This window comes from Planococcus citri, chromosome 3 (assembly GCF_950023065.1).
Source record: "Planococcus citri chromosome 3, ihPlaCitr1.1, whole genome shotgun sequence".
NCBI classification, from domain to species: domain Eukaryota; kingdom Metazoa; phylum Arthropoda; class Insecta; order Hemiptera; family Pseudococcidae; genus Planococcus; species Planococcus citri.
The window spans coordinates 40148378-40170491 of record NC_088679.1 but is presented as its reverse complement, the minus strand read 5'-3'; the positions used below and the strand labels follow the sequence as shown (position 1 = coordinate 40170491).

The 22114-nt window shown below is 37.4% G+C and overlaps 1 protein-coding gene across 1 annotated transcript; it reads right to left on the bottom strand.

The window, feature by feature from the left end:
• Nucleotides 1-2940: 2940 nt before the first annotated feature.
• LOC135841364 (maternal protein tudor-like) lies at nt 2941-20435 on the bottom strand. The gene is made up of 16 exons (XM_065358300.1): nt 19197-20435; nt 18889-19124; nt 18542-18817; nt 17971-18256; nt 17590-17902; nt 17465-17516; nt 16510-17394; nt 16127-16419; nt 15698-16030; nt 15470-15624; nt 15189-15359; nt 14955-15109; nt 14567-14863; nt 11429-14268; nt 5136-6940; nt 2941-4306 (listed from the first exon to the last, which is right to left on the bottom strand). The coding sequence occupies exons 1-16, from the start codon at nt 20160-20162 to the stop codon at nt 3620-3622; spliced, it is 9750 nt and encodes a 3249-aa protein (XP_065214372.1). The 5' UTR covers nt 20163-20435; the 3' UTR covers nt 2941-3619.
• Nucleotides 20436-22114: the final 1679 nt, after the last annotated feature.

Below are 22114 nucleotides of genomic sequence, written 5' to 3'. Positions count from 1 at the left end.
AATTGGCTATATTTACTAAATATTTCCTTCGTTTCGGCAGTGTAGTCAGGTGGAGTGACGGAGTTGATTGCTAAACGAACATTTTGAACTTTGGGCATCATGTCGAAGATTCGCATAAGATCTAGACCAAATAGAGGTACCACATTCGGATTGTCGATAACAACAATAGTCACTTGATGAGATGTATTTCCAACATTAGCGAAGATGTCAAATTCGCCTAATGTTTTCAATTCGAATGACGTATAACCATCTAGCTTGATCGTAGCACGTAGATTAGGTTTACCAAGTTTAACCCAGATCTTGGTGTTGATAGTGGAACGATGCGCCCCGCTATCATATTCCATGACGATTGAGACGTTGCCAAGTTTGACATCTACGACTGGTTGGATACCACTGCCGCCTGCGTTGAGTTGATAAAGAGTAGCGTGTGTATCATCATCCACTACTGATACCGATTTTATCGATCCACCTTGGCCTTGTCTGGGACCAGAGCGTTTTTTGAAATTCTCCAGTTTAACTTTTCCCGAACCAAGGCAACATTGTTGGTAATGACCAGTTTTCCCGCAACTTTTGCAAGTAGCTTGAGCAGCTGGGCACTTCGTGTCAGATTTGTGCCGTTCACGACCACAATAGATACAAGATTTAGACGCGTCAATAATTTTTATCTTATCATTTTTTGCGTCATTTTTCACGTCATTTTTCACTGTTTTCGAGGGGTAAGATGTTTTATTTTCAGTTACCTTGTGTAGAGTTGAAGTTTCGGTAGATGATGCAGTCACTGAGGAGCGTTGCAGTTGAGCAGATTCGAGTAAGGTAGCCGTTTTTACAACATCGTTGAACGTTGAGTTTTCGTCTGGGTGCTCTGCAAAAATCTTCTCGAGCATAGTAGAATCGTTTAGGCCCACTAGAAATTGGTCTCTCAGTCTTTCATCTAAAGTATCACGAAATTTGCATGGAACAGCTTTAGATCGTAGGTCTTCAACGAATTGAGCGATAGTTTGGGTGTTTTTTCTAGTGGTCTGTCCGAATTTTACACGCTCCGACAGATAATTGGTAGTAGGACGGAAATACGAATCCAGAAATTGCACGATAGAGTTGTAAGTAAGCTCAGTTATTGGCTTCGGATCGAAATGGTCACTTACCATTCGGTAACGATCTGGGCCAATGCTTTTCAACAGCAAGTTGCGTTTTGCATCGATTTCATCGTCTAGCCCTTGTAGACTAATTTCTAACTCGAATCGTTGCTTGTAGTAGCGCCATTCCTCGGTCTGTGGAGAGAATTCTGCAAAGCGAAAATTCGAAATTCGTTGCTGTATCGTGAAGGTGTTTGGTTGAAAACGTGGTATAGCAAACCCAGCAAAGGGTGTCTCTTCGTGTGCGTGTGTAGGTGTCTTTTGCTTGTTTTTGCGTCTGGGAGCCATTGTCTGGTGTCTGGTGTCTGGTGTCTGGTGTCTTTGTTCGCGAACACAATTTTTTTATATAAAAAAAATTAATTAAACATTTTCCTCGTCGCCAAATGTAATAAACTTGAGAAAGAACATCAAGCACGTTTCAAAAGTATAATTCTAACTAACTCCAATACAGTGTTACCAACTTAATTCTAATCGTAACCTACATATGCTACACTAATGAAAAAAAAATTATGATTCATCTTTTTTGATGATATGTACTTATAATTTTCTTTGCATTTTGAGGCACCTTCTCCACTAAAAACTTGAACACAACAACTAGAAAAAAATTACAATATTTTGAGTAGTTTTGCTCAATTTCTTTCAAAAGAATGAACGCTAAAAAAAAATCAAAGTGCTCGTTAAAACACTGCGAAAATGTTACCTATCCTTTTCATAATCTACCTCATTTTTTTTTAAATTGGACTTTACAAAAAATAACTCTCCACTGTTCCACTGCTCATATTGAATGCGAACTTCAGAACACTGGAAAAATATAATGAAAAGGATCAGAGAAAACTGAATTACCAAATTATAACATCCCAGTCAGCCTTTTTGTTATTTTTCACAATTTTAATTTTTGCTCAACTTCAATTGATAAAAATAACTTAGAAGCTCAAATCTGCCCTAGAGCAATATTACTCAGATTCCCTTGCCCCATCCTCTCAAAATTCACATTCAAAATTTGGACATATTTTTCAGATTCTAAATTCCGATCATCCTCGGATTGAAAACTAGTAGATAAAGACCTGACGTGAGCTTTTAAGTATAATTAGATGAGTACACCCCTGTTGAATTCGTTTCACCACATTCCCTACTATTTTTTTAAATCGAGAAAGACTCTAGACAATTCACTTATTATTGACATTTCTGAAATCAGATAATTTTCCCACTGAGTGAGATCAGAACTAGACTCCTTTCAAGCAGACAAAATTGACCAGATTAAAAATTTTTAAAACCGAATAATTTCTTGAAGCAAAAACATTTGTACTTTCTATTCCCCTCCTACACCCTACTCTCGTTTAATTTTCTGGATTCGAATCCTTTGAGGAATACAACTTTACCAACTAAAGAACTCTAACATGACCAAGCTGTAATACTGTTATACATACTTGAAGTCGAATTGATCCACAGTGTAATGCTTCATGTCGAAAACCACTGCATCGTTTTTTCGTTTTCTCAAAGAAAATATTTCTCCAACGCAAAGTGATAGTATAGGTAATTTCCAACTATCTCTGATGTCTGATCTTCGTTTTTTTTTTTTCCGGAACTGAACAACGTCGCTATCTAGAATCACTTCTATGAATCTAATCAACCCATCGCAATACGCAGATCCACGCCGAAATCACAACAGATCCTACATATTTTGCTTCTCAAGTAGGCTATCACAGCGCCAAATTTCTTCGATTCTTCTACTCAGCCCAAGTCTATCACTAATTGCAGTTAATCAAGGGAGTATTATTCGGTATGCGGTAAATAAAATTACAAAAAATGGGGAAAAATCCTATATTAAATTTTTAAAAACAACATAAGTATAAATGGTCACATCGTTTCATCTTTCTTAATCAATATACTAAACGTGAAAAAAATCCAACATTACAAGATAAAGTTAACTTACACAAAAAAACCGGTAAAAATAAAGATGCACAATTTTTTAAAAAAATGAAAAAAAAATAAAGATATATAAATCTAATAAAAACAACCGAGAAATAACCATATGTATATTTAACGTAATTAAAACTACGAGTCTTCATTATACCACAATAAACGAGTCTCTACTCAAAATTATCGACAAAAAACTCGAAATGAAATTTTTTCCAACGAATTATTCGAATTTCTGATTACTGACTATAATTCACAGAGAGAAAAAAAAAAAAAAAAAAAGAAGACTTTTCAAGAATAACAATATTGATACGTTTTTAAAACCAGTCCAAAGTAACAATTACATCTTGTGAGATTATAACGCGTGATATAACATCGACATATGAATCAATAATTTTACAGCTTTATGTATATACAATAATGAATAAGTAAACTTTTACGAAACGATTAAAAAAAAACACCAGTTTGGAACTGTACAAAACAAAGACCAGTATAATAATAAGAAAAACTAGACAATACAAGAATAATATTTCGAATAAACGATAGATCGAATTACACATTGATCTTAGCTATGTACTCTTAACTTCTTCGATGACATCGTCTTCTTCGTACTTGACGCACATTTCTTTCATTATCTGCCATACGTCGAATTCTTCATTGGTCAAATTGACCATTTGAATTTCCGCGTTTTCTTCTGTCGGAACGACGTGTTCTACCTTGAAGACCGGGTTGTTTAATAACGTGATTTCTTCGAAATGAATAGCGACGTCCAAAGGCCACACGTTCAAATGAGCTGGCAAAGGTAAACCGCAACGTGTCGCAAACGGCGAGGGGGCTTTCAATTCGAAAGTTAACTCGAATAATTCTTTGACGTAGACCGTATTGCCATAATCCAGACAACATACGTGATAGCTGCTATTCGGATCTGAGTCCAGAACTCGTACTCGAAACAATGAATTTCCAATTGCAGCGCCGTACATCGAACCGATTTCCACATCGGAAACAATGTTCTTCTTTTTGTGGGCTTCTACCAGGTGTTTTACCAACGACTGGATGAATTTCTTATCCGTTACACGCTGCACGTAGAAACTGCCTGGATTTTCAACGCAAGTCACGCTGTAATCGACGCCGCTCACCAATTTCCTCGTCGGAGTAATGACAATGCTGCGGTGACGCGATTTGGATTTTTCAGGCGATACTTCCGCAGCAGCGACGGTCGCTGGTGTTTCTTTCGTCTTCGGTTCGGATTCTTCTTCCTGGAACAAAAAACAAAACATTATTACCTACTTCTGAAGAATAAAAATTGATTTGAGGCGACTGAAGTTCACCAAAATCTCGGTGTAAGTATGGAATTTTGTCTCCAACGAATGTCCAAAAATACAGATTTTAAACTAGACTCGTTGAGAGATGTTGTGAAAAGGTGGAAAGTTGAGCACTCCCGAAAAACATACCAATCTGGTTCATTTCCAATATCCTAAGCTGCCTAATATTTAATTTATTATTTATGTGATTATTTTAGTGAAGTAATCGAAATTCGATTACATCACCGCGGATGAGAAATAATTAAGTATTTAAAATTGAAATTAGGGTAATTCAACTCGTTGAATCCAAATATAATGCGGAAAGAAAAACTCGACCGAAAACCCAGTCTCGTCCAGGTAAAAAAATATTTTCAAAAGCACGGTTCTATGATCGTTTAGGTAAGTTCCATCACTCGAAAAAGACTAAAAAAATTAGCATGAGAGTGAAAAATACATTGAGAAATACTTTCGAAAAAAAAAAATACTCCAACTTTTTATTGTCTCACAACTGGAAACAAGTAGGACATTTTCAAAATTCCAAACTTCAAAAAAGTTGTAAAATTTTTTAAAATTTGGACGCAATTAAACTGGAAACCTTGACTTATTATGTGCTAAATGTAGCATTAGTTGATTAAAAATTGGCAAGATCGTGCAAAAGTGCGAATATTTGGTGAAAATTATATGTACACTCAGTCATTTTCAAAATTTTTCAATTTCCCCACGTAGAAAACCTACTGAAATCTATAAAACTACATAAGTATAACAACAAATTCGATGAACTTACCTTATTTTCGGTAGCATCGTTTAAAAGCAATGATTCCGATTCAATTCCACCGACGAAGGTGCTACAGCTACCGAGAGACACGTCTAAGCTTCCTTTTTCGCCATCATTCTCCGCATCCTCTTCCATCGATAAATAAACGCTTTCAGATTTACTATCTTCCAGACTTCTCGGACTTTCGAAGGGGCTTTCTATCATATCGGCGTCACAGAGTTTAGATTCTTCGCTGTTTTCAACAATAGGCTCGGGGTCTAATTCGGCGGTATTTGACGTCGACGTCGTCGGTGAATCGACAGATATATCGTTTTCGGAAGGTTCTATCGTGTGGGAACTTTCATCGGAAACGGTTTCGCTATCTACGGCGTCCTCCGATTCAGCAGGATCGCTGGATTCCGTTGGTTGGCAAATGATTTCGGTATCGTCGAGTACTTGTTTTAAATTCTCAGACGAGCCATCAACTTTGGAAACATTCTTGGCATGCTGTTCGTCTTCGATTTCTATATCGCCGGTGATTTTGGACGCCGCATTAGATTCAGGTAAAAACGCTTCTTGCTTAGATACTACATCTTCGTTTGTCACAATTTCTTCGTCGTTGGCATCCTGTTCGTCTTTGATTTCATCATCACAGGCAATTTCGGATGAGGTATTTAATTCGGACGAAAGCGTTTCCTGTTCAGACACGATATCTTCGCTCGTTGAAATTTTCTCCGAGACTTCGTCGCTGATTTTCACAGGCGACGACGAATCGGATGAAATATCAAATTCAGCGGTAACATCATCATCGACTTGTTTTTCGTCAGCTTGGACATCTTCGAGTACATTTGAGTCAGGAATCGTATTGTCGACTTGAATAGAGTCTACCACGTTCGATGTTTCTGCCAGGGTGGTTTCGGTTTTGCAGATGAGGTCGTCTACTTCGGATACGACAGATTTGGATAGCGAAAGTGTTATGTACTCGGAGTTGTCTTCTTTGGTAGTTATTTCTTCGACAATAGTCGGGTCGATTTCACAAGCTACATCGGCATCTGTTCTTTCTTCAGGAATCGCCACCTCAGCATGATTTTCGACTGCAGGAGATTCGAGCGTGACTTCGGTCACTTCAAAAAGATCTTCGCAGGTGGCGATATTTTCATCAAAACTTTGGTGAGTGTTATTTTCAACGAGAGAAGTGTCCGAATTATTTAGACTAGTACCGGAATCGTCGACTTTCTCCGCATCAGCAATAATTTCATTATCGACTACTTTTCTGGCGCAGGACAATAGGCTTGGAACTTGCTGGACGGAATTATCGTTTGAACGTGTATCGACATCGATGGGGCTTTCTGTTACGGTGACAGTCTCGTCGTTCTGGATCACTTGAGGGTCATCGATAAGACGTTCTGATTCGGCGTCAGATTTACAATCGATTACTTTCTCAGCTACTGGCGAAAGACTAGGCTGATCGCTATCGTTTTGTGAATTCGAAGCAGCATCATTGGAGAGATCTTCTTGTTCGTCGATAGGCTCATTATCGATTAATTGTTCAACATTGGACGATGGTTGCACGGCGTCTTTCTCAGATGATTGTTCGGTTAAATAGACTAATTCTTCGATAGAAGACGGAAAACTAGCGACTGTCGATTGAATGATGGTATCATTTTCGGAGGATGGTTCGATTACACTTTCATAATCAAATTCGATTTTTTCATCACTTGTTGTCGGAACGGTTTCAGGAGCTGTAGTCTGTTCTTCGGATTTACCGACAGTCAAGATAGAACCATCGGTGACATCTGTACCAGCGACATCGCTTACTTCGTTGGCGAGTAGTTCTGAAAAAATAAATAAATTCGTTCGAGTGTAAGTTACATTTTCAAGACATGATTTCAAAAAAAAAAACCAACGAGCTTCCAAATCTCTCCACCACCAGTTATCTACATTAGATACACAAAAAAAATCCATTGACCCAGGAGCTAAAAGTAGGGCCGTAGCGAAGAATGAAGAAGTATGGGAGTAAGGTACTAATTTTTTCTCAATCACAAAATGAAAAAATAGCTAGGAAAACGTCAATTTTTTCTAGTTTCCAACGTGCATAAATTTTTTCTATTTTCAATTTCAAGTTGAAAATTTACACTTCATCGATCCAATTCTTCATCTCCGTGGTTTTTTACGCATTGCTACGGCCCTACCATCCAACACATTTCATTCATGCAACCTATATACTACAAATGAGCATTCCCAATCCGTGAATGAGAATCTCTGTATACGTGTAATTCTAGTTCACATCGTCAATGCGGAACGTGCAGTTCGATGAATGGACGACGTTTTCAATTTTTTACACCCATGAATATTCTGCTTAATAACACGATGGTATTCCTTTCAGGATATAGAATTTTAGAAAGCAAACTTTTTATATTTTTCTCAGCTTAATTCGCTTTCTTAAAAAAGAAATGATATACAGGGTGTTCCAGAATAACCTTTCACATTTTGGTAACCACTGATCTGTGTTCAAGTGGAGCTAGGGGAGTGGTAAAGGCGGTTCTAGGTAGCCAAAGCATGCCGAATTATGTTTCAATAGTTATTTTTTGCCCTGGAGAAGTAGATGGCTGTACAGTGTGCTTTTACTGTGAAGGCCTTTTTTAAAAATAAAGGTTCCTGTAACTCTTTACTCCTTACTCATCAGTAACGAAGCTCATTTTTATCTAAATGGTGAAGTGAATAATTGGAATGTGCGCTTCTAGTGTACAAAGAATCAGTTGATAATACTTGAGAAACATCTAAACCTCCGCCAAGTTGACTGTTTGGTTGGGCGTGGCTAAATTCGGTATAGTGGGACCATGTGTGTTTAACGAAACAGTAACGGTGAGGGGTAAGGCAAAATGTTAAACGAGTTTCTTGTTCCAAACTAAAAGACAGACGCGATGTAATAGAGTTACTTACTTCCTTCCAACATGTTGGAACTACCAGGGATGTACACATATGTTTAGCGCGTGAGCACTTCGGTCATCAAATAATTTTGTTATGGTCGACGTGTTGAACCAGAAATTTAATGGCCACCTTGATCCCCTGACTTTTCAGCCTGCGATTTTTTTTTATGGAGTTATTCCAAGTCAAAAGTGTATCGAGATAAATCTAGGACTCTGAAACAGCTTCTAGGTTCATGAGTCGCAACTGATTGGAAGAGAAGTGTTCAATAATTTGAAAAAATGTTTGGTTGAATGTGTCAAAAATGAAGGAAAATATCTCGATGGAAAAATTTTTAAAACTTCATTTTTAATGAAAACTCAAATATACGGTCTAAAAACGGCATATTTCTACTTCATTTTGGTTGTAAAAGAATTTTTGTAAACATTTTTCTCTCAGAGTAATAAAAAAAACAAATGTGAAAGGTTATTCTGGAACACCCTGTATTTTTATTGATTATGTCCAAAATTAGAGAAAAGTTCACGATTGAAGACACTCGACACGAGACAAAATGAATTCTTCACTGAAAATATCAAAAGTATTTCTATGCTTATCATTGTAAAATATTCGTAACTTTCGATGGTTTTTGAAAGAAATTTCTTCTCGATTAATTTTGAAAAAATCGATTTTCTCATTGTAGAAAATCATCTCATCGAAATTCATCAAAATTTTAAAAATACATTCACGTACTACCAATTGAGGCCAAGAACTCGTTCGCAGAATGTGATTGAGCTAATTCAATCTGTTCCTTCAATTTAACAGATTGGCAACATTTTTGACGTTCTTTGCACTGTTTTTTTTGCAACTATAACCAGTTGTACGTATGTATGTAGGTAATTGTAGGTATCCGAATTTTGCAAAAGGTGCATAATTCGTTTGAAGTACGTACACTTCAGGTAGGTCTAATAGTAATTATCTAATCTTTTTGATTATCAAATGTGTCTGATTCGTTGAGCAATTGAGCATACATATAGGTAACGTCTGCTATAGGTCGAAATCATCTACCTGAAATGTACTCGTATTTCGATTCAGACGTGCACCTCAAAACTGTGCATCGATTTATTATTTCTACGCAGCGATGTTTGCATCAATTATTCATTTACAAAAATATAAAATCGATTCCAATTTCAAATTTGAAACAAACTAGAATTTAAAAATGATTGACGTTATATCATTCACTTTTGACAGTAAATTTTATATGATACCATCTTGGAGGCGATAGCTATTGTTAAGTGATCGATCTCATGCACTCAATTTCTAAAAAAAGAATCAATGCCAGTAAAAAAAAAAAAATGAAATTTTCACCATTCAATTGAAAAACAAACCTAAATACATGCAAATGAAATCGATTTTTTTCAACATTATCGATTTCTATCGGCAGAAGTCGATTGAAATCTCCATGCAACTTTGAACATGGTCGATTTCATTGGAAAACTACCGTACCAATATAATGCGAATATTTCGCTACCCTAATAGAACACGAAGATTACAAAAACATGAGCACGTATCCCTACATTTTCAACATGCAATATACAAAATGGAAACACAACCTGCAATTTTCATCAATCACAAGCTCATTCGACCAATGAAAACCAGGACGACACCTTAATTTTAAAAAAAAAATTGAACCCACCGTTGACACAACTGTGAAAAAATCTCCGATCATTTGCCATTGAAATACTTACACCATCCATACAACGAGCACACACCTTATCACATCACATCCACTCGTAACACACGTGAACTTTTTTAATAAAAATTAAAAACTCGAGAACTTTTTTCTGTTTTAACCGCGAAAAAAAAGGGGAAAAAAACTGTATCTCGAAAATTAAATTATCGAAATTACGAAACTTTAATTTATTATTAAATTCAACTTTATCCAATGCGACTGTGTGTATTATTTGGCGCTGAAAACACGCTACGTAAAGAAATTATGTTTAAAAAAAATTGAAAAATCACAACGATTTATTCAACAAAAAATACATTAGAATAAATCCCTTTAGCGTAGGTAGATAGGTAGTTACCTACAGTTATCTTATATGATAACAAAAAAATAATCAGTGCTAATTGAACGATATTTAAAAAAAAAAAATTAAACAAAAATAAAAACAGTAAAAAAAAAGTATTAACATCTTAATTATGAGTTATGATCTACTTAGATAAAAATCTCATCAAGGGCCAGCCTTCAAAAAGGCTTTCCTACTTGCATCACATTTTTAATCACGGTGTTTCGAAATCAATTGAATTTTTTCAAATGCACTCAAAAAATTTACGATTTTTCGACGATCGTTATTTTTTTTCAATTTTAAATTAAATGTACGACGACGGTAATTCGAAAATGACTTCATTTTTATCGGTAATTTTGTACTAAACACAAATTGCAGACTACATAAAACATGGTTCAATTTATGGCACTTTGAACGATTCCAGCGTTTTTTTTTTTTTTTCAAAAAGACATCAAATGTCTATCACCAAATCGTACTCTATTTCATTCTCATCCTTTCGCACCACAAACCACTCAAAAGACAGACACAGTGTAGGTACCTACGATACAAATAAAATCCCAACCCATGTTTTCAAGATGCGGTAAATTCAACATACCACTCACATTCCACCCCGCCCAACCTCTACAAAACAAAATATGCCCAAACCAAATCCGTATTATCGTACGATATCATTACGCCCACATAAAATACTATACCAATAAAAATCCACATCGATGAGGGACAAATGTCGCTCACATGAATTCGATATTATAGTTTCAAGGAAGAACTATACGCATAATGTTGGTATGCGTGAACATACAATTGCATATTTCAAAAAATTATCAAAATATGATAATCTCATAATTATACTTAAATAATAAAACATTTAGAAAAAAACACACAGAAAGAAAAACATAAAGACACACAAAAACAACGAAGATAACAGAGAGAAACATACCCCAACATTCAAACAAATAGAAAATCTTTGAATAACATATTTCTGTTTAAAGAAAAATATAATATTGCTTTGGCATTTGAATTACGATCAATTCTTTCATTTATTTGCCATCATCGTAATATTAAAATATCACTCGCGTATTGCATCGCATGCTAGATGCCCTTTTTTCACTCATCCTCAAATATATCTTTACGATTAATAGATTCACAGAAGAAAGTTGAATGTAGATTAGAGTAGATAATAGAATATTTATCGTAGAATAAAAACTCATTATATATAGACATCGAAGTCTTAGTATGACTTAATTACTTTGAGAACACAGAAATTATTCTCTAAAAGTACATCTACACACATAATCTAATAGAGAAAAAAAAACTCATGCTGAAATAATCTGTAAAAACCCTACGACTCACCTTTATTTTCGTCGACCGAATCGATTTTACTTGTGTTATGATCTTCGTCCAGAGCAGATACCACTTCGCCGACGACTGGTTCGATTTTCTGCGATTCGACATCATCAGATTCATTATTGCTCTGAATGGTATTCTGAACGTGTTCCACTTGGGCGGCATCGTTTTGTAGGTGGGATTCCGATTCGGAGACAGCTTCGGTCACAACGCAGGTACTATTCGGAGACTGCTGAGTTTCTGATTCATTCTGGGTTACGACGGATTCGGGTTCTACTTCTTCAGCTTTGGGAACTACATCGTCAGCGGTCTGTTGTTGATCCTCGGGAATTTCGTCGGTTACGTCATCGGTAGTACTAGGTTGTTGCGGGTTTTCTTGGTTAATAAGCTGATCGCGCAATTCAATCAGCTGCTGGCCTAATTCGGTAGCTGCTTCGGATTGTAGCGATACATAGGTGATCTCATCTTTAACTTCCTTATTCATCACAACGAACGTGTCACCATTTTCGAATTCTTTGAGTTTGTCGAGCACAGCCGATGGCCAGTTGGTGGCCGCATCGTTGGGCAATGCGGACAAACGACATCGAGTAGCGAACGCCGGCATACCGGCCAAGTCTTCTGGAAGGGCTTTAACCTGCGTGACATCGGATTCGTTACCGTAATCAATGAACAGAACTTTGCAACTTTCGTCTGATTTCTGCAATACTTTGGCGCGATACCATACGCCATCTTCGTTGAATAGCGCAGCTACAACGGTATCCGGTTCGACGGCCGATATTTCGATAGGGTCGAATGTTTCGACGTTGGTCAACTCGTCACATAGTTCGTCCAAGGCCGGCGTTGTATCTTGAATCCAAAATTCGCTCAAATCGGTTACGTAGCTGATAATAACAGATGGTTTCTCGTTTTCATTAGCCGGAGCGGTTAGTTCGGCTTTACATAGCGTGTACAGTTCGTCGATTACGCTAAGTCCGTTATCGATCAACTGTACGAAAGCCGGGTTGCCTTCTTCGACGATATCCATCGCAAAGACAGCGTCGCCGTTGCAGGTAAGTTCGTTGAATCGTTCGGTGGCTACTTGCGGCCATTCGTCCAATCCGGGTGGCGATTTGAAAGCGCAGTGTTTCGCCAAAAACGGTATCATGGCAACATCTTCGGATAATTCGCGTACTTCTTCGACGACAGACGTGTTACCAAAATCGATAAAAAGTACTTCTTTACTAGAAATCGCTTTGGCGCGATACCATACTCCGTCATCGAGAAACTTGGCCGCATACAACGTACCCACGGTCATATTTTCGACGAGAGGCGCGTCACCATTTCCGATCGCACCCAAAAGATCGTCCAGTTCATCCAATAAAGGCGTTTCCGTTTGAACGTAAAAACTCGAAGGCGAATTCACATGCACGACGGATACGGTTTTAAATTCTAACGAAGGACGCTGCGGTTCAGGTTCGGAGCTTTCTACCAAATACTTGTCGATAATTTCTTCACCAAAGTATAACATCACTAACAGAGGATCTTGGTGACGACTCAAATAGTATACTTTGTACAGGTCTTCGGTGTGTTCGTTGACGAATTCAACAAATTTATCTTTCAACTCGTCCGCATTTTCAGGTAGTGGGTGGGCGCTACAGCGCATCGCAAATTTCGGTTTTTGACTTAATTCTTCGGGTAACGCACGGAATTCGGTGCAAACTGATTGATTACCGTAGTCGATAAACGAGACGTTAATTTCGCCGTCCTCAACGCTGATAACTTCAGCTCGATACCATTGGTTGTCTTCAGGGAATTTGGCGGCGACTATCTGGCCTTTTTCTGGAACAACCTTCTCCCAAATTTCTTCGCTTTCTTCCATTTTATCCAATAAATCTTGCAATTCGTCTTCGTTCGCCGGATCATGGATATAGAACTCACTCAGTGAGACAGCGTGCGGGATGTTCACTTCGTAGGCTTGGTATTTGACTAGACCTTCGTTCAGCAACAATTCAGTGACGCTGGTACCGTTCGATATTAAATCGATTACCATTTTACCATCCGTAATCGCATCTAATTTTGCTACCAGCTCGTTTTCGGGTTTAACCAAGTCCTTGAAATTAGTAATCGTATCTGTATGCCATTCCGACGTCGGCGAAGAGACGTCTAGTCGACATTCGACAACAAATTTATCACGATTGACGGTAAATTTACCGGGCAGTTTTTTAAATTCCGATGGCTGTATGACTAATCCGCAATCAACGGCTAGGTTATTAGATTGATAACATCGGTACCATCTGTTATCGTGGACTGACTTGGCTGCACACAACGTATCAGTATCACCGACCAATGGCAGCACGGTTTTCAGAGCGCTTTCTAGATCTTCTTGTAATTTAGTCAATTTATCGACATCTTCTCGTAACATCACATAGAAATTAGTCGGAGAACCGACAGCGCTTACGACTACATTTCTCGACTCGTTAGGTTTCCAATTCTCGAACGCGTTGTAAATCGTTATCGGTTCGCTGGAACGTTTGGAACCGCAATTCAATTCGACAACGTAATCGGCGAACGTTTTGGTAACACCACCTTCTTCAGTATATAAATCGGCGAATAATTCGACATTCGGACTCGCATCCGTAGAAGTGTTTTTTGTAACGGCTTTGAATACGATGTCTTGTATGGCGGTCATCAAAGTCTCCGTTGATTCGGCTGAAATATCAGCATCCGTCGACACGGCGAAACAGCATGCAGGTACATTGCAGAATTCTTCGTCTAAAGGTCTGATTGCTAGCAAACCTTCGATCGGTTCCGTATTACCGTAATCGATGAAGAAAATTTTATCCGACCCTGGTTCCAATAATTTACATCTGCAAACACAACAAATCGGAGGTTATAAAAATGCCATCACATCTCTCTTTCGTTAGGATAGAAAAAATGCAAAGACATTCAGATTTTTATACTTCATTTTACGATTCAACAGAAAGTTTTTACGCAGTGTATTTCCACTATATCGAATCTCGGATTTCGAAAAATCAAAACATCATTCCACCCTCATTTTTATTGTTCCCACATTCCAAAAAAAAATTTAAAAATTTTTGAAACAGAATTGCCCCTCTCTTATACTTTCCCCTTAATTTCCTACAAAAGATCATTTTTTTAGCTTACCTATACCAAGCTTCGAATTGACCAGATTTCGCTACGTAAAATTTTCCTTCTTCGACGTCGACTTTATCTTGTTCGGCTTCTTTGTCGTATTTCTCGAATAGTCTATTGTTCAGCTCATTCACCGCATATTGGTCGGCAGGTCGCTGTAAGAAGGCTTTCTCAGATGTCACCGAACTAACAACTACATTTTCCAAAGGTCGTAGTACAGGTGCACAGCATACGACTGGAACAGTTTCATCACTTTCAACTGGATAGGGAAGAGCCTTGCCTTCAACGTCAAATAATTTCACGTGCAGCCTGAAATAAATAATACAAGGAATGGTAGAAATACTTTTTTTTTCATCTCACAGATAATGAACTGTGACGCATTCGTTTCTATCCAACTTACACATTATCTTGAACTTTCATCACTTTAATGATGAAATCTTTCTCGTCGATATTTTGAATGAAATCTTCGTCGTTTGTAAATGATTCAGAATCGTATAAGCAACACTGCACAGCTTGAGGATTGTACGTCTTCAAATAATCTGGTAGTATTTTAAGCTGTAAAAATACAAACAAAAAATATTACAAATATTCAGATTACAGTAAACGAAAAAATCGACTGACAAAATAACTATACCATATCAAATGAAACATCGGTTTCATCACCGTAATCGATGAATAAAACGTGGACTTGTTTTTCTTCGGAGTTGACGTTCAAAATTAAAGCCCTGTAAAGCGCTTCATCTGAAGACGGAGCCAAACAAAATCCTCCAGTGACAATGTTTTCCGCAGGTAAGGCAATCAAATTCTAAAAAAAAAAAAAAAAAAAAAAACAATTAGAAAAAATGTCCCTCAATACTAAGTTTGATTTGACATCAATCAGACAGAAAATTGAGGATAAAAACGAAATTAACAGACCGCCGGGTTATCAGACAATTCTTGAATAGATGTTCCAATATGGTCGGCTTTATCAGGTTCAATATGAACGAAGAATTTTTTTGACGACACAACGGCGCCCGTGAACACGGAAATCTTTTGATTAACGAACAGATTAAAATCGTACAGCTCTTCGCCTAAATAAATTTAAAACAAATTCGCATTCATTCAGAAAATCAATCATTCCTAGAAGAAATACAAAACACTCACTAGATAGTACAACTTTTCGTAGAGCTAAGTTATTGGCGACCAATTGATCAGCAACATCTTGACCATCTGGATCGGTTAAATTGACCATCCAAATCGTGGAACCGTCTTGTTGGACGTTTTCGATTAGAGTAGCTTTAAACCTATCTTTGCCGAAATAATTGTCGTATTCTGAGGTCGCTTTCCATACACCATTTTCGTCGTTCGATGCGATGTTTTGTAAACTACAGAGCGTGGCTTGTTTTGGAATTAAGCAATGATCAGGGTTTATCGCCCACACTTGATTTTTGCCAACAGTTTCGGTGTTTCCATAATCGACAAATGTTACTACGACTCCTGAAAACAAAAACACGCGAAAAAAAACAATCAATCAATGTTTACGTTTTCAATTTCAACTTCGTAGTTTTAAGAACACAGATATGTAAATCGTACCTCGGGGACTGGTACGTAAAACTGTGGCACGATATATAACATTATCTTTATCACGAGCAACGACGTAATCGTTGGGAGATAGTTCATTCGTATTCAACGTTTTTCTAGTAGGGTATTCAGATTGGATTTGCTCCATCAAATTTCTAAAATCGGCGTCATCACTCGGTATGAGGTAGAAGTTTACAGGATTAACAAACCAGCTTATAACAGAATCGATTTGATGGCCGGATTGATATTCAACATCGACTATCTGAGCACCTTTTTCGAATCCATCCAATAGAGTAACAGTATCTCTACAACACATCCATATGAAACAAAAACCACGTATATTAGAATAATTTTTATCGCCCAGTAGGAAAAAGATGAGCTTCACTATGATTTACCTGGAACCGAAGTCGTTATCCCATTTTCTGGGCCCTCTGGTGTCAGAGTTGGAAGAAAAGTTATCATCTCTTCGTCTAAATCCGCCATCTTTTCTTCCACGGCTATCATCTCCAAAACTACCACCTCGATCATTGCCGAAATCGCGTTTACCGCCTCGATCGTTGCTTTGGTTATTTTGAGATCCCCAGCCGGAATCATTTGTTCGCTCGTTACTACCCCAGGCATCATCAGTCTTATTTTCTTTATTATTATCCCAACTATTAGCATTCTTGTTATCCCAAGCGTTATCGTTAGACCTATTATCTCTTCGGGGTGGTCGGTCATTATCGTCACGTCTTGGTGGGCGACCACCAAAATCACTACCGCCATCTTCGCGTCTACCTCGAAATCCACCATCTTCGCGTCTATTTCGAAAGCCGTCTTCCTCGCGTCTACCTCCAAATCCGCCGTCTCTTCTAGATTTTTCGCCGCCGAATTCGTCGTCGTCTGCTTTGTTTTCCCAATCTCTGGAACGACCACCTCTTTCGAATCTTCGTTCCCCACCGCCACTTTTGCTGTCGTCTTGGTTATTCCGTGCGTTCCACGAATCGTTTTCATCGTCACGTTTACGATAGGAACCTCTATCGTTACGATCACGTCCATCACCGTTGAATTTGTCGTGACGCCAAGCTTCAGCACTGTCGCCTTTTGAACCTTTTTCGCGTCCCCAGAAATCAGATTTTTTAGCTGCTTCGTCGGTAGTATCGACACCATCTGAATCTCTGCGTTTCGGTTCGAAATTTCTACCCCTAACGCGATCGTCGTGACTAGAACGAAAGTGGTTGGAATTCGAATCCGAGCGTAATCTATCATCGCGAGGATCACCTCGTGCTCTTTCATCGCGACTGAAAATACAAGAAGAGATTAAAATCTAAAAACAAGTAACAGTTCGCGGTCGAAGCATTCATAACTTACAAAGAAGAAAAATCGCCTTCCATAGTGGAACTGTTTTTCTCTCTCCAGTTACCTGAAAAATGAAACATAAATTAAGAATATACGTCATAAATAAACGCCCCCGTATCGATCAATACAAAATTTACCTGACGATGATTTCTGTAACGGGGCTTTCGGAGGAGCTGCGTATGCACTAGATTTCACGCCGAAAGTCTCCATCAGACATTCGCCAAGGTTCAACCCTTTTGAATCAACTAAATCGACTAGCAGGACATGAGCGGGTAAGATATTCTTGACGGTCATTTTGAAATTTCCACCATCCGCCATTTCGATAAACATATTGGTGAGTTCTTCATTATTTACAAGAGCCGAATCTATATCTAAACGACATTCGACAGCTTGCGTCGGAAACTGGGACATCATCTCGTTATTCATGATGCGTAATTTACTGTAGTGAACCTAAGAAAATAATTGCAATGGTGAAAACTCCAGTAAACGAATAATATATAAATCAACTGCTTACTTACAGTATCGTGATTTCCATAATCTACGTAAAAGACGGTGATATTTCCTTCGCCATCAGGTTCATCGACTATTATGCCACGATAGTACGTATTGTCTTCATAAGGCGCGCAAACCGCCATATTTTCAACTACATCTTCGACGTACAGAACCTCTTTATTTTCAGCATTATTGCAATAATCTCTGACGCATTGCATTACCAAATCTAAAATTCCCTGATTCACTTCTAATTGAACAAAGAATCGAAAGGGCGACTCAGCAAATGTAACGATAACGTCATGTACTTGGTTCCTGTAAAAAAAGGAATGGAACTAATTAATAAAATTCTGATAGAAAGGAACCAAATAAGAATTTCAAGTCATTTCGCAAATGTAGCATCAAAATTCTCGGAAAAACGTGAAATTTGGAATTCATATCTCACGAACGAATTCGATTCATTGATTAACACATGATCGATAAACATTATCTGAATGAAGGTAATGAATATTATCATGATTAAAATTACAACTGCGATCAAACGGATACATTTCACCGAATGAAATAAAAATATGCAAGTAAGAAATTTCAAATACTAACTTCTTGAAAAGGGTCTTTTTATACTCCACAGGTTTCATAAGTTTCATTTTATCGAGAATTTTATTTTTGATGTTGATGCATTTGCCATTCGTGACGATGAATAAATCGCAACACTGCTGCGAAGGTACAAGAGATTTAAGAACCTTCAATCTCAAAGCAAGATCTTCGTGTAAGACTAAATTGGAGAATATAGTACGAGCTTCTTCAGAGTCGAGAGAGGTACTCGTCACGTCTGTTAATCCAAAACGTATTGCCATAGTAGGCTGTTGCAAAAATCTGAAACATTGAAAGAACAATTTAGATAACGCGTCACACAAATGAAGGCAATTCAAGTTGATTAGACTTACTCGGGGGGTATTCTATAAATCTCATTGAAAGGAACGAAATCCGTGTTTCCGAAGTCCACAAAGTACAAACTAGCTCCTTCAGCTGACACATTAGAAACGACTGCACGGCAAAGACTATTGTCCTGAGTAAATCTACCCAAACATAAAGCTCCAGGCCCTATTTGTTCGGTGAAAGGTACTAGTCGAATATCGTTGATTTTCGCCATCAACTTAGGTAAATCGACATCGCTAGATTTCTGCAATAGGAAGAGAACACACTAATAATAATCATGAAACTTCAAAAGAATAAAGTAAAAATATTTAAATACCTTCAACTGAATGGTGAAAGCTTTCATCCCATCGATAACGCTGGAAACAATAACATCGTGAGCTGAATCAACCGGTAAGTTAGAATAGGTGTAGTTCTGTACTGCAGCAACCGATTGAATATTCTGAATCGGTTTGAGCCCTCTGATCTTCTGATATGGGTGCGAATTCGATACGGGTGCTTGCAACGAGTCATTGGCGTAAGCAGATGATATGCTAGGACCACGAATCTGTGTTTGTTGAGGTACGGTGAAAGAGGACGGAACTGGAAGGCTGGGAATACTAGGCGGCGGTACAGCGAACTGATTTTGATTCGTCGAAGATGCAGTCGTTTTACCATACTTGGCACGTATCAAGTTCGTGAGCTGGTCTTCGGCTATAGCATCAGCTAATCCACCCTCAATGAGAAAATGGCTCAAATTCACTTTCGGCTGGTTGTTTAAGGATAGCGTAACTTGAATAGTTCGTTTGTCGCCAATAACACCGGTTAGATTGATTTCGGTACAGTGCCTCAACAGCACATTAACCATTTCTGTATCTTGGTTCGTCCATGCTCTTCTCGCAATTGTTCCGTGCAGAATAAAATCTTCGGCGAAGCCGGTACGTGGGATCGAGTTGAACACACCGTCAGCTAGACGTATTTCGTTCGCATCGACAGAGGTCAATACACCCAAGTCGATAAAAAATACGACAACTTTCGTGCCATGAATTTGCATTACTTCGGCACGATGAAACTGACCGCTATGAATTGCCAAAACTACTTTGCCGGGTACCAATTCCGATAGGCTGCGAAGATGACCAACGCCTTCCGCTAATTTCGGAACGTACACATCGATCACGTCTCTTACAAAATCAGCCTTATCTTTTTCAACAATACCCCATACTTTAATAAAGAAGCTGTCAGTAGTGATGTAAGTCAACTCTTGTGGCATGGACGCCACAGACCCCAAGGAAGCCATTGGCATCATGGTTGGTTGTGCTGATATACGAAATTACAAAATTCTACTAATGGAATTTAAAACATTTTTAGTCAAGCACTAAAATTTTTTTCACACTGATTACCTTCATAATTCGATTTTTAAAACAACTTACAGTCATTCACGAGTTACATAATATTATTACTTACACAAAGCCGACCGTGAAAACTTAATAGCACCGCACAACTTGGTAGAAACTTCAACTTCGAGCAAAATTTTTCAAAAAATCACGAAAGGAAAGATCAAAAGCCGCGTTGAGTTGTTCCACACTGCACCGTGTTGCCATTAATTAATTAGCATAAAAATGTGTGCAAGGTTGCCAAAATGATACATACGGTAATTTACTTTGTAATTTATGGTAATTACGCGTGTAATTTCTAGTTTTATTTAAGTATGGAACATGAATAATATTTTTTTTTTTTTTTTTTCAAAACTAGACTTGAGTAAGTTGAGACCAGGGTTGTACATGTTTAAAACAAAAATGTTTTAAACATGTTTAAAACACGTTTAAAACAAGTGAAAAAAAAACAGAGCGATGTTTTAAACAAAAAAGCCGTTTAAAACTGTGTTTTTTTTTGTTTTAAACGTGTTTTTTTTCAACTCCAATTTCCTTAAAAAATCACGTTTTTTTTAGTTTTTTGTTTAAAAAAGGTGAAATTGAACCAACTGTATTTTTAGAGACAAATTTTGTGTTTTGATTCCAATTTTTCAATATTTCTTGAGCTTTATAGCGTTTTTATGACGTCACAAACACATCTCAAAAATTGATGTCTGGTGAACCCAAAACAAATGAATAGTTTCAAACACGAGAAACAAACTGTTTTAAAACAAAAAAAACGTTTTAAACAAAAAAAAACGTTTTTTTTTGTTTTTTTCAAAAAAAACACGTTTTTGTACAACCCTGGTTGAGACTATACTATAAAGTATAAACACTGGTGACTGGTCGCTGGACCTGCCGGACCTGCGGCCTGCGGGTCCAGTGTCTATACTTGAGACTAACTTGAGAGCTTGATGAGATTTTAGGGCCATATTTATAGACGTTACTTAGCAATTGCTTGGCTAAGTAATGATTTTCAAAGTTAATTTTCCAGTCATGATTGAATTTTTAAAAGTGGATCTATCGTTAAATTGAGAGATTGGATCTTAAAGTATTCATATATTATTTTAAAAATATGAAATTTTCAATTCGTTTGCTAGAAAAATTGAAAAGAAATCCGCTACTTAGCCAAGCAATTGCTAAGTAACGTTCATAAATATGGCCCGGTTTTCATTCATTTCCATTTTTTGACAAATTTAAAATTTTTATCATAATGTATGTAGGTACCTACCTATTAATTTTTAACTTTAATTTTTCAACTTCAATTTGAACATGGACATGGAGCCATGGACTTTTAAGTGCCTGTTTTCGATTTAATTTAAACTTTTTCAACCTCTTTCCTCTCAACTCTCCTCTCAGTCTCTCACGCTTACATATTATTTTTAATTAATTTATATCAAAGATTTAAAAATCAATATATTTTATTTTCATTTTTGATTTTTTAAAAAAAATTTCGGAATTTATTTTCCTACATTTTATTAATTTTATTGAATTTCTTTTTAAACATTTTTGTTTCAAAAGTTGATTAGAAAATTAGAATCAAGAATGGTAATGTTGAAATTGAAAAAACTACATATACCTAGAGAAAGTCAAAGTGACTAATGAATGAAAGTGACAAGGCAGTATTGAGTATATTCCTCGCCATTCCTTTGATCCTTTGGGACGGACTGGTCTGATTCTGATGGGTCGCTGATTTTACCTGCTGATTGCCATTGCCACTTGCCAGGGGCCTTGACTATCTTCTTGAGACACCAAGCGGCTTCCAGGGCCGTATGTTGGTTAAACTTTGAATTAAACCAAAAAGAAAAAATACTATTTCATTTTTCACTTTCTTTAAACATGAATT

Coding starts and splice junctions, on each gene's coding strand:
- LOC135841364 (XM_065358300.1), bottom strand. CDS start 20,162: ATGATGCCAATGGCTTCCTTGGGGTCTGTGGCGTCCATGCCACAAGAG. Junction 6,941..11,428: donor TTCGGTCGACGAAAATAAAG/GTGAGTCGTAGG, acceptor TTATTTTTTCAG/AACTACTCGCCAACGAAGTA. Junction 4,307..5,135: donor ACGATGCTACCGAAAATAAG/GTAAGTTCATCG, acceptor TTTTTGTTCCAG/GAAGAAGAATCCGAACCGAA.